The 13,525-nt window shown below is 39.9% G+C and overlaps 1 protein-coding gene across 3 annotated transcripts in view; it reads right to left on the minus strand.

Annotated features, from left to right (window-relative positions):
- Positions 1-3,150, minus strand: part of SLC39A12 (solute carrier family 39 member 12) — a 72,928-nt gene extending 69,778 nt beyond the window's left edge. For 2 of the 3 annotated variants that reach the window (XM_064368447.1, XM_064368445.1), the window contains exons 1-2: positions 2,999-3,150; positions 1,798-2,144 (exon numbers count right to left, since the gene is read on the minus strand). In XM_064368447.1, the coding sequence (XP_064224517.1) occupies positions 1,798-2,058 (261 nt within the window). In that variant the 5' untranslated portion in view covers positions 2,059-2,144; positions 2,999-3,150. Of the gene's footprint in view, positions 1-1,797; positions 2,145-2,412; positions 2,499-2,998 lie in introns of those variants that run through there. The other variant, XM_064368446.1, reaches the window with a different exon arrangement.
- Positions 3,151-13,525: the final 10,375 nt, after the last annotated feature.

Below are 13,525 nucleotides of genomic sequence, written 5' to 3' on the forward strand. Positions count from 1 at the left end.
ACTTCCCTCTTTCTTCAGACATTTAGGGATATAAACAAGCTCCCTTAACCTCTCTTTTTACCACAGAATTTGTGGCATGAACCCTGCCTGTCAGCAGACAAAGTCCCTCAGTGACAGAACAGACTGAACCCTAAGCTGAAGCCCTGTGGTTTCCACCATAACGGGGTGTTTGTGAAGGCAACAGGACTCCGTTTCCTCTCTCGTCATGAGCGATGGGACACATTTCCCAAGCTTCTCCCTGATGGGTGATTCAGGTGAACTGAAGCCTTCTGAGCAGGTAAAGCTGAAATTAACTTCTCAGTTTTTTCCTAGAGAAGGAGGGTGAAGCTATTCAAGATGGTGTTTCAAGTCCTAGGGATGGAACCAATTCAAATGGGGACCAAACCACCTAAACTCCTGATGATGTCACAGAAAACAATATGCACAAAACAATCCTTCCCCCAGCCCTGAAAATGGAGAACAATCTGCATATTTACCTTCACCCCAGCAAAACTAATATTGGACCGGCCTTTATAAGGCACTTGACGTCATTAAAGGAGAACATTCCCCTGAAGCAAATCCTCAGACATGAATAAGAGATGACTTCTGGTTATTTCCAGTGGGACGTCTTGTGTTGCTATCTACATATATTAATGTCATCACAGATGAGTTGCCTATTATAACACATTTCCTCTGGGAACCATTGGGTATTTTAATAATTACTGAATTATTTATTGCTCACGCAAAGCAGAGAAAAAGTCTCTATGAGTGAGACCTCTTCTATTAGGAAGAAACAAAACACTTAGTCAGAAAATGTTCCCCTCCCCCTTCCCCCTCCCACCTCAGAGCTATGCATGATTGAGAAGTATACCAAAACATGTTTTGGAGACAGTTATTAACTTTTGTTTTATTTACATATGCATGCTTTCATTTATGCTTTTATGGGTTCATCCTAAAAAATCTTGTGGGTCAATAACGGGATGGTGGAGTATGTCTCATTTTTTTCTGCAGTTATTTAAACACATGAGCTCTCACCTCCTACCATCCTACCCCACCCTCCCTAATGAAGATTCTCAGCCACCACGGATGGCATATTAAAGTGACCTGGAGATACTTTAAAAAATTCTATCTTAGGCAAGTAAAATCTCAATCTCTAGAGGATGAAGCCCAAACATGGGTATGTTGAAAAACCTACTCAGCTGATTCCAATCAGGGTTGAGATTGACTTTGTAGCCTAAGATCAGGCTGTGAATCAGGCCTCAGGAGCCACGGGTCTGACTTCAGCTCCACCTACAGCACCTGTCACCCCAGCTCAGATTCCTCATCGGTAAGAAGATGATGATCTAATCATTAACTATGCTCCATGCATAATATTAGAATATGCCATACCAAGAGAAACTACACAAAAATCTAACGTTGGACAAATATCAGATCACCATTATTGTGCTCCAGAAAACAAATAGCATCTAAAACTAGTCACGTGCAGGTGCAATGATGGCTTTAAAAAAGATTAATCAGAAAACAGGAGTAAAAGTTCACGCTCCCAAATAAATACCTCTAAATATGCAGAAAGGTTCTAGAAAGCCTTATATAAACATTATTCCTTCTACAACAACAAAAATGGCCCTAGGTGCTATAAACAGAATGCTGAATGATTTCCTGTATCCCAAATATGGAAATTATTTTACCAGAATGCATTGCCCAATTGCATACTGGAAGATTGGCCTGTGATTTAGTTTTACTGAAATAAACCCCTATAGAATCCACTGCTTTCTTTTGGACATGTCCTGATACCTGACACCATTCTATGTCACTAACCAGATTGCAATCTCCTTGCATTCCGTTTCTCCTCCGTGGACACCCAGTTTTCTCCAACAATGTTTTGATGAGGCTTCTTGAGTGGCTTTGGGGTATGTGGTCACCAGCAGAGAGAACCTGCAGTAGGTCTGCCAATTGGCCTGAACTCCCACGACCTCTGCTGTCCTGGGTTGAGGGTTTGTCTGTCTCAGTGGAAAAAACAAGGCCCAGCAGAAGAAACAGCGGCACCCAGGATACTGAAAGCTTTGTCCAGAAGCACATTTCCACACTTCCTCCACCTTGAGTCTGTCTTGGATGGAGATGAGTGTGTTGCCGTTTACAGGGTAAACTTGTAATCAACGGAATTTCTGTGGCAAAGGGGAAAAATAAAGCCTTCAATTATTGTGCCTGCAACATGTTTGAAAGGACTCATTAATTGGGTGGCTAAGCTGATTTGCAATGACAAGCTGTTTCTACACAGCAGGGGGTCTGTAGGTAATTTTTTACCCCAAAGGGCTGGAAAGTACCATGGCTGTAGACTCTCAAACTGCCCAACAGCCAAAAAACTTGTTAGATTCCCTCTCCCTAAACCAAACACAACGTCACAAATGAAGAAGAGTAAGTTGCTTCATTTACCAGCAGGTGGTACAAGTTATAGGACCCAGGTTGGGAAACACCTTATGTTTATCCCATTATAAAGAACTCCAAGTTATTTGTGGTCCTCATCCCTAAATAAAAAGAGAAAAGAAATTCTACTGAATCACCAACATCACGTTAAAAGGTTTCAGACAAGGAGAAGTACTGGAAGAAAATCATAATGTTCCGAAAACACAGGTCTGTTTTTTTTAGTTTAATGAAAGTCAAGATTCTAGAGCAGGAAGCATCTTAGAAAAACAGAATTCCAAGACCCCGAGAACGTGACAAACACGCTCACTCAGTGGTGACTAAAGGAGTGGGGGGCGACTTTAGAGCCAGTCAACATTCTGGGAAAAAAATTATCTTTCTGTTGATGGCTTAAGGCATGTAAAATGTTAACAGCATCTCACGTCTGATCCTGGCCCAGGGATGAGCTGGCTAGCAAATGACTCTAGGCTAGTAACAAAGATATTGAGATTACTTTTATGAGTTAAAAAAAAAAAAACCCAAAGACACTTTTAGGTTGTTATGTTAGCATTTTAAAAGTGACAGAGAATGATGCAACCATTCTAACCCCAGTGCTTACCTTCAGAAGAAAGATAAACGATTCTTTATCTGGAGCTCCACAGCCCTTTAAATCTTGGAGAGTATTTCACAGTTCCAAAGTTCCCTGTTTTTAAAATTCTTTGACTGTGCACTGGGAGCTAGAGAGGATTATTTCAGCCCAGAGAAGTTTTCAGTTGCTATGGAGAGAGCTGCTCTGAAGGTAACAATGAAGGTGGATAAAAGGGAGAACTTTCTCTCTGGTAGGTTTTCAGGGTAATCAAATCAGTGTGGTTCATGAATTTAACGTTTTAGATCAAGATTTAACCAATTTTCTTAGGCTCGCCTACTGTCACTTGCCTTGCAAGGGAGAGAATCTAGGTCAAAGGATTTCACCTCGCAGAATAGAAAGACTAGTGTTAGATGAAGAGTTTTTTTCTCTCTAGTTGATTTTGTAATAACTGTTTCATCCAGGCTCTAACCAAGGATTTGTTGAAAAGATAGGCTCTTTGGAACCATATTTATTTTTGCAAGATGCAGATGCCTAAAAGATTGAAGGCTTTCATAATTAGATGTTTTCAAATGAAAAGTATATGTTGAAGGAATGAAGTTCTTACCAGGGAAGTAGGTGGTGTAAACCAGGAACTTTAATCAGCTGCATATATTGTGAAGACCAGCATTGCTGGTAGGAGTTACTATGTCAGATCCTTCATGGTCCACAAAACAAAGCCCCTCAACAAATTATTAGTGAGTAAATGACTGAAGGAACAAAGTGGTTCATTTTCTAGAAGGCAAGAGAAGTTAAACCCTAAGATTTCAGAGTGGGCAAAGTACACGCCACAGTACGGGGGTTTAAATCTGCTGGTGGGCAGGTAGAGGAAACTAGAGATTAGGATAATTAGCCTCATCACTAACTGGATATGAAATCTGGGGACTATGGGGTGGGATGTTCCTGAGAGAATGCTGGTAACACTGACAGAAATACAAACGGCAAATATTCCTAGAAAATTCCAGACCTTTTTTTGCAGGGTGAGGATGGAGTCTTGCTCTGTCGCTCAGGCATGAGTGCAGTGGCACGACCGTGACTCACTGCAACCTCTGTCTCCTGGGTTCAAGTAACTCTCCTGCCTCAGCCCCCCAAATCGCTGGGATTACAGGCGTGTGCCACCACCTCTGGCTTTTTTTGTATTTTTTAGTAGAGACAGGGGTTCACCATTTAATGATGGCCAGGCTGGTCTCGAACTCCTGACCTCAGGTGATCCACCCACCTAGGCCTCCCAAAGTGCTGGAATACAGGCACGAGTCACTGTGCCCAGCCCAGGCTTCTCTGTAATAAGTCCTCAGGAAACAGTGAGGTTTAAATAAACTGTCAAGGAAAGGGACTTGGCTTGTGTCTTGTGAGCTCTGTGCTGAGATTAACTGAAGTTAGAGTCTGGAAGGAGCAATCAAAGAGGGGAGCAGGGAGTTAGACTGAAAGTCAAGCCCTTTAAGCCGAGAGTCCAGTGGGTGGAGAAGCGAGCTCAGGACCAGAGGGGCACGTGAGACCACAGCTCCCTACCAGCTCCTCTCAGTGCCACCTGTCATCCCTACGGTGGGGACCAGAGATTCTGGTACATTGTATCTTTGTTTTCATTAGTTTCAAAGAATTTATCTCTGCCTTAATTTTGTAATGTACACAGTAGTCATACAGGAGCAGGTTGTCCAGTTTCCATGTAGTTGTGCAGTTTTGAGTGAGTTTGTTAATTCTGAGTTCTAATTTGATTGAACCATGGTCTAAGAAACTGTTGTTACTCTGTATTTTCTGAGGAGTGTTTTACTTCCAATTATGTGGTCAATTTTAGATTATGTGTTACATGGCACTGAGAAGAATGCATATTCTGTTGATTTGGGGTGGAGAGTTCTGTAGATATCTATTAGATCCACTTGTCCAGAGCTCAGTTCAAGTCCTGATTATCCTAGTTAATTTTCTGTCTTGTTGATCTAATATTGACAGTGGGGTGTTAAAGTCTCTCACTATTATTGTGTGGGAGTCTAAGTCTCTTTGTAGATCTCTAAGAACCTGCTTTATGAATCTGGGTGCTCCTGTATTGGATGCATATATATTTGGATAGTTAGCTCTTCTTGTTGCATTGATCCCTTTACTGTTATGTAATGCCCTTCTTAGTCTTTTTGATCTTCTTTGGTTTCAAGTCTGTTTCATCAGAGACTAGGATTGCAACCCCTGCTTTTTTTTGCCTTCCATTTGCTTGGTAAATATTCCTCTATCCCTTTAAGTTTATATGTGTCTTTGCACGTGAGATGGGTCTTGACTATCCAAAGAAGAGAGAATAATCAACTAGACACAATAAAAAATGATAACGAGGCTATCACCACTGATTCCACAGAAATACAAACTATCATCAGAGAATACTATAAACACCTCTACACAAATAAACTAGAAAAACTAGAGGAGATGAATAAATTCCTGGACACATATAACCTCCCAAGATTAAACCAGGAAGATGTTGGGATCCCCGAATAGACCAATAACAAATTCTGAAATTGAGGCAGTAATAATAGCCTACCAACCAGTGTTTCTTAAAATGACACTTTCAGGCATAAAAGAGGCTAGTGGAAATAGAGAGTTGATATCAAGAGGTCTGGTGGGAGTGGGCACTTCATTTCATAGCTATTCTGAGTCACTATGAGGGACGCACTGTGTTCACAGGTGTATTTGTGATCCATTTCTGCATGGAAAATCGAAACAAACTTAGTCACTTACAACAAGTCAAGTGGATTATTTCACAATTTCTGTGGGTTACAAGTCCAGGCACAGCTCAGCTGGGTCCTTTGCTTCTGAGTCTGTCACAAGGCTACAATCCAGGTGTCATCCAGCACTGGGGTTTCTTGTGAAGGCTCAACTGGGGAAGGATCCCTTTTCATGCTCATATGGTTGTTGACAATCTAATGTAATCTAAACACAGAGTGAAAGCCCATATTTTACTGGTGAAAGGTGAACTGCAGGCCCCACCCATGCTTAAGTGGAGGGGACACCATATAGGTTTGAATACCAGGAGGTGGGGATCACTGGGTACCATAAGGTGTTGAGGATAGGGATGGAAAATTATGAGTCAGTATGACAATTTACATCCAAAGTCTGTGTTTGTCACCTCTACTCTCTCCAGGGGAAGTAGGTGGAACTTCTAATGACATTTTCTTTATCTCCTAACCCACTCTCTAATGCTGTCTTTAAGTCCCCCTGAATTAGCTACAGATAATACCAACCAAAGGACATCTTCAACGTTTGATATTTATTCAGAAGCTTGAGAATTTTTTTCTTTTTAAATTAGCCTTATTTGTTTGATTCTAAATTTAAGAGCTCTAATTTCATATTAAAGAATATTAAAGTACAGGACTATCAGATGTAGATCTTTACTCCACAAACCAGAAACATTACTGTTTCCAGAATTTTTTTTAGAAAAATGGAGGGATGATATTTAATACTTTATTCTGCTTTTAAGATTTTGGTGTCAATTGATGGATATATCAAAATTTTATGACTCGTGTTAAAATGTCTATCTTTTAAATAGCCTTTAATGATAGCTTTTTTTTAATGTGAACTCAATTATGTCCAAGAAAGAATAATTTGATGTTATTTATGTGAATTAAACTAATGGCATTGACAGCATTCTACCAAATAAATTGGTCAATGACCATGCAATGGATTTTTGTCTCAGTATAAAAAGGGATCATTCCAATATTTTTGTAATTATTAGTATAACATGTAGTAAAAACTAAAGCATTTATGTATAATATACAGATTAAAACTATGTAAAATGCATTCATGGCAAAAACACTGGGTATCAATAAACTATTAATAGCCCACTGGTGGTAGGAATGTAGGTGATTTTTCCTTCTATCTTTTATATTTCTACATTCTATTGAAAACTTGTATAATTTTACACAACCAGAAAAGAATCATTGTGTTAGTCTATTTTGTGCTGCTATAACAGAATACCATAGATTGGGTAATTTATAAACAACAGAGCTTTATTTGGCTCCTGGTTCTGGAGGCTGGGAAGTCTGAGGTTGAGGGTCTGTATCTGGTGAAGCCCTCCTTGCTGCACCATAACGTGGCAGAAGTCAACATTGTTGGCATCTACTGCTAAATGTAGAATTAGAAGTCATCAATCAATGAATGGAATTCCTACTATTAGGGGAGGAGCTGGAACCAGCAATGGAAGAATCCAGTATGGCAACAATACAAAAGTATCAAAATGCCCTTGAGCTGAAGAAGTGGGCAAAAGTCCCACACTATGGACACAGACCTCAAGTGAATCCAGCAACTTTTCCTACAGCATGTTAAATTCATTGAGGAAATAGTACTTTCCCTTGAGTTGGTTAAACCCATCTATCCAATGTTGAGGAAAACCACTGCTTTCTCAAATGGCTTATCTATCAGTCAACAATTACCCACAGTGCTGTGACAGAATGGTAAACTCATGTGAAAAATGTCACCTTCAGTCTAACTCTGGGCCTCCATGCAGGCTGATGGAGGGAAATTCCATCCTCAGGTGGGGCCAGAGTCCTAGGTGAAACATCAGGAAAACTCATCAGTTGCACACTTGAGTAATTGCTAAGAACCTTCACATCCTAATCCCCATCATCCTATTAGTCCAGTTTTGGTTATGGCCTCTGCTATTTCCACTCTGCATACGGGACTCAGAATCTTTACAAAAACTGAACATTTGTCTTGATTTTAGGCATTCCTCTGAGGCCTGGCTTCAGAGGCTGTGTCACCCAGGACACCGTTTCAGCACAATGGGTTAGGCTCTGGTTCTCACTGGAACCAGTGCCTGTATAGGCAGCATTTCCCTCCTTTTCTTCCTCCTCTCAAAGATGCTTTCCTCTCTTCCCTCATCCTCAGGGCCCCTGGCATCATCTCTTTCATGAAAGTTGCCTCTTATAAAAGCCAGAAAGCCCCTTTGATATCAATCAGTTCTGCTTGCTCTGTGCAAAAATTCCCAAAGCAAATGAGCACTAAGATTCTAGCTACTGGTTTGGAATAGGAAAGGAAGTAGAGCAGTTTTTTAAAAAAGATAATCCCAGAATGATTAGCATTATAGAAATGGAGGAAAATAATTCTTAACATTTATCAAAGAAATGCTTCCTTTAACAATATATTTTTTCAGAAATAATTTCTGGAAAATTTTAATTCAACAAGTTATTCAGCAAGCACATGTGTAGAGCCTGCCAAGTGAAATATATAACTATAGATATAGTTTATTTATAACACAAAGATGTATAGCATCAAAACCCTGTTCTCCCATGTGCTATGTCTAGTAGAAGACCCTGGCCCCTACTAATGCAAAAAGGTTGAGGATATATCCTGTGTTCTACCAGTAAAGAGGATTTTCCTTTTAATTAAACTTCAGAGAATTGAAAATAATATAAAAAGATAAACCCAACTGGGGGTTCGTAAAGACAGGGAACCACAAAATGAGGTAGCCTTACCCTGAGCAGTGGGTCTTGACTTTGTTTTGCCTCTGCGTCTTCTTCCAACAAACTTTTCCTCAACTACTTCCCAACCTTCCATTCTCCATTTCTCTGAACTGACTCATGCATCACCTTTCAGTTTTTGTATTACTTTCTCACACCTGGCATAATTCCCAATGTGCACCTTCATGGCTTCCTGTAAGTTTCCTTCATTCTGTTCCATTCAATAAAAATAAGTTATTTCTGTCATTAATTGTTTAAACTCTGTCTACCTGCAGGGCTATAAAGTCTGCAAGGAGAGGGACTGTGTCTTTCTCTCACTGCTGTATCCCAAGTTTTCACATCATGCCTGGCATATAGCGAGTCCTCAACAGATATTTGATAAATAACTGAATATATAAGCCAAAGGAGGGAACATTGATTAGAATTGGTTGATCCTTGAATGGATAAAATGCAATTGATGGATCAGAGGATCTGAATCTAGAAGAGGGGAGGGCCAGCTTAAAATAATGTGACTCAACCACTGAAAAAAAAAAAATCCATCAAAAAGATAAGGTGCTGAGTAGAGAAAATGGTGACATGAGAGCCATGCTGTGATCTCGTTTTACTCACCATCTGCATCTTCTGAAGAGAAAATGAAGGAAGTAGCTCCAGCTAATGCCTGTACCTCACTTGCTAAATGAAGCACCTTTGTTTAAATAAACTTTGCCTCCTACATTCCTACTATGAAAACCCAGATCAGATCTTCCTCAAACTGGAGGATATTGTATATTATAAGGAGTGATCTCATTGGGATCCCATAACTACTAGTAAAGAGCCCTAGATTCAAGAGAGTAAATATAACTAGCCTCGTAAGCTGCACAACTCTACTAGATGTCATTCACATAGTCCATGATGTATGTAGCACCCCCTGAGACATTTGCAATGCAGTGTTCCAGCATGTACTTCGGGAGGGCCAATCTGATTGTATTAGTTAGGATTATCCAAAGAAATAGGAGATGTAAATATAGACATAGACACAGATAGACATACAGACATAGACACAGATAAAGATGATAAGGAATTGGCTCGTAAGACTGTGGAAGCTGAAAAGTCCCAGGATCTGCAATGTGAAAGCTGAGACCCTGGAGAGCCTATGGTGTAAGCTCCAGTCCAAGTCCAAAGGTGAATGAAGACACATGTCTCAGCTTGAAGACCATCAGGCACAAGGGGCGAATTCTCCCTTCTGCCTTTTGGTTCTAGTCCAGTCTTCAGTGGATTGGATGATGCTGGCCCACACTGGGGAGGGCCATCTGCTTTAGTCAATCAGCCAACTGAAATGTTAGTCTCAGACAAACACCCTTACAGACACACCCAGAAGTAACGTTTCACCAATCATCTGGGTACCCTGTGGTCCAGTTGACACTAAAATTAATAATCACTAAAAGGTAATATTGTTAAAACCCAGCATCCTATTATATTAGAACTTCTGGAAACTTGAGCTTCTCTTTGGGGATACGCAGCATTTCCCATTTGATATGGTATGGCTGTATGTCCCCACCCAAATCTCATCCGGAACTGTAATTCCCATGTGTTGAGGGAGGCAGGTAATTGGTTCATGCGGGGCAGTTTCCCCCATGCTGTTCTCATGATAGTGAGTTCTCACGAGATCTGATGGTTTTATAAGCATCTGGCATTTCCGTGCTTGTACTTGTCTCTCCTGCCGCCATGTGAAGAAGGTCCTTGCTTCCCTTTCACCTTCCAGCATAATTTTAAGTTTCCTGAGGCCTCCCCAACCATGCAGAACTGTGATTCTATTAAACCTGCTCCTTTATAAAGGGAATGACGGTCGCAGGAAGTTCTTTATAATAGTGTGAAAATGGAAATTTTTAGACTTTAGAGTCTAAAAAGGTATAAAATGATTACGACTCATCTAGGGGGATACTGGAAGTACCGAGTGTTTAGGACGGCACTGGGAACCACGGATGGAATGTCATGAAGCAGAACTAAACACATTTACTCTTATCAACCAGTTTCTAAGATAGCACTGTTCTTACTTTCAAAGGCCATTTGAGGAGAACAGAAGACCCCGGAAACCTGCACTGAACATGTCTCTTCTCTGGCATACATTGGTTCACAAAACTGAAGCTTGATCCTCAATCTATTCTTGGTCAGGAATCTTCCATAAGGAGTATATAATAAATAGGTCCAAGAGTTAAATGTTTCAGGCAGATGTAAATATAAATCCCTGTCACTGTCATTTATTAGATTTGTGACCTTGGAAGCCTTCTAAGGTTCAATGTCTTTATCTCTAGAAGGAAGATAATGATTTAGTACCTATCTCATTTGGAGATTAAATGAGATAGACCATGTGAAGTATAGTATCTGGCACTGAAAATGCTAAACATTATTAGCAAAGCCAGGATTTTGCTAGATTCATTTATTCTTTAAGTTGGTTAAACATCCATAGATATCCAAGATAACTGCCCAATTCTGGGTCCAGTTCCCAGCTGTGCTACATCAATATCATCAATGCCTCTTTTCAGACCATAAATATGTAACAAGACTTCTGGTTAACACAGTATATATCTTCTCAAATCTTTCCTCCAAACATATTTATAATGAAAACAGGGGATTAAAAAAACATACGTAATTGAATAAAGAGAGCAAAGAAGGGATAACAGAAATTAAAAAAAAAAACAAATTTAAAAGCTGAAAATGGATGAGTAGGCATGGCTTAACACACCAAACTGGACATCTGTTCGCGTGAAGAAGAGGAAAATGAAGAGAAATGAAACCCTGTGTCACAGTCCAACAAGGAGGCTCAGGAATGGAGCTCCTGGTACCTTGAAGACTTGGACTAGGGTAAGTGTAAAATGGGGACTGGCTGGATGTGGTAGTGTGCTGACTCACGTGTAACAACCGTCCTGAAAGGTGAGGAGCACCTCCCGACAATGGATGAGCTCTGTAATATCAATACTCCTGTCATGGCTCATTTCAGACTACCAATAAAAGAACACTGAACCGTCTACTGGGAAAAGCTGGGTGTGACCCAACTCCAGCGCACCACTAGCTGAAACTCCTATCAAGAAGTAGTTAGACTCCAGCCCTCTTCAAGCCACACCACTGCATAAGTACTCTTTCCTCCCTGGAGCAAGGGTCGAAGTTTCCTCTCTGGAAAGGCTGAGTCAGAAGAATTCTGAACTTGGGGATAATAGATGTGGTTGGATGTATGTGTGGGGTGGGGACAGGAGAGGAGGATGATTCTATAAAGAAAGGTATAAATGTAATACTCTATCCTAAATGTTGGCTCCATTCAGGCACAGCTTTTATTCCTATAGAAGATATGATATATATGAATCAGGAACAAAATAATATAAAAAAATATTAAAACAAAGAGCTCTTGAATATTACAAATGGGCTTATAGTGGTAAATATTTCAATAAAAGGATTAGAAAAGAAGTATTACAGATGAGTAGAAAGAATTGAAAAAGATGACAGGTCTAGTTTTCAAATAATGAAAGTTCAGAAAGAACAGCAAAAAAGAGACCAAATTATAAGTAACACAAAAATATTTCCTAGAATTGAAGGACATGAGTTTCCAGCTTGAAAGAGGTTAGTAAGTCCAGCATTGTAAAATTACTAAGCACTGGAGATGAATAAAGATCCAAACAACCTCCAGAGAGAACACGACAGTTCATACAAAAAAGTACAGAATTGGAAATAGCACCACATTTCTTGACAACAACTCTGGATGCTGAGAGATTGTATAATAATTTCTTCAAAATTCTTAGGGAAACCAATTCATAAGAAAGGAGAGAAGAGAGTCCAGATTGAATGTCTCCTAGAGAAACCTTGAGTCTAATAGATGGCCCAATATGTGTGGGTGAAGAAATCATTAAGTACAGAAATTAAATTAGGGATAGAGCCTTCAAACACAAAGCAAAAAGAGAGAGAACACTTTAATGGAAGGCAAAGTAATTTAAGAAAGACATAAAAGCCTACTATGTGACTCATGATAGTATAAAGTAATAGCACTGAATATTGACTTAACAACAACAAAAAAAAGGTGTTAACTTTGTTGAGAGGATGGAGATAAAGGAACTCATGAGGGCAGTGGTTCGAAGAGCTGTCAAATAAAATGCCTCTGGTTCTATATCCTAGAGAAACACTTGTATCTTTCTCTGGAAGAGCCAGGAGCATGTTAAATGATCTTCATAACAGTACTGTTACCATGACAATCTGCAACCTCCTAACTGACATCAACAGGATATTTTTATATTTTTCAGTTGACCATATGCAGCCAACAAATTAATAGTCATTTTATATGCACTAATAAGAAACAATCACTAAAAGTAATCATAGGTTGGGCACAGGGGTTCATACTTGTGATCCCAATGCTTTGGGAGGCCAAGGTGGGAGGACGGCTTGAGGCCAGAAGTTTGAAACCAGCCTGGGAAACATAAAAGACCCCCATCTTTACAAAAATAAACAAATAAGCTGGGCACAGTTGATCACGCTTGTAGTCCTAGCTACTCAGGAAACTGAGGTGGGAGGACTGCCTGAGTCCAGGAGTAGAAGACCGCAGTGAGCTATGATTCCACCACTGCACTCCAGCCTGGGCAACAGAGCAAGACCCTGTCTATCCACCTATCATAATCATAAGCAAAAATAATAAGGCATTTATTCTTACATTTGTGTAAAAAGAAAAATGAGGGAAGGTAAAGCTTGCTTTCTGTGTCTCTCTCCATGTATATGCATATGTGTGTATATATATAACTGTTCAAAGTTTACTATATTTTACCAAAATGTTATATGTACACAAATATGAGTGGATGTTTGTATATATGTATATATCTATATTATATATACAATTTGCATATTAACATTTGTATACCATGTATTTGCATCATCTATTCATTGATAACTGTAACAAACAGCATAAGATACCCAATTCGTTGTTCTCAGGGCTGATAGTGGAAACAGCTTGAAGCTGTTGGTATCATACTCTTCCCTCATGGGAAGGCCTCCAGGGCCAGCCATATCCAAGCAGGAAGAAGTGGAGTGGCACTGGGAAGCCCAGAAGCCCTTACCTGCCACCAGTCCCCCACTCATC

The sequence above is a fragment of the Aotus nancymaae genome, unplaced genomic scaffold (genome assembly GCF_030222135.1).
Source record: "Aotus nancymaae isolate 86718 unplaced genomic scaffold, 86718_ANA_hifiasm-v0.15.2.pri h1tg000077l, whole genome shotgun sequence".
Lineage (NCBI taxonomy): Eukaryota > Metazoa > Chordata > Mammalia > Primates > Aotidae > Aotus > Aotus nancymaae.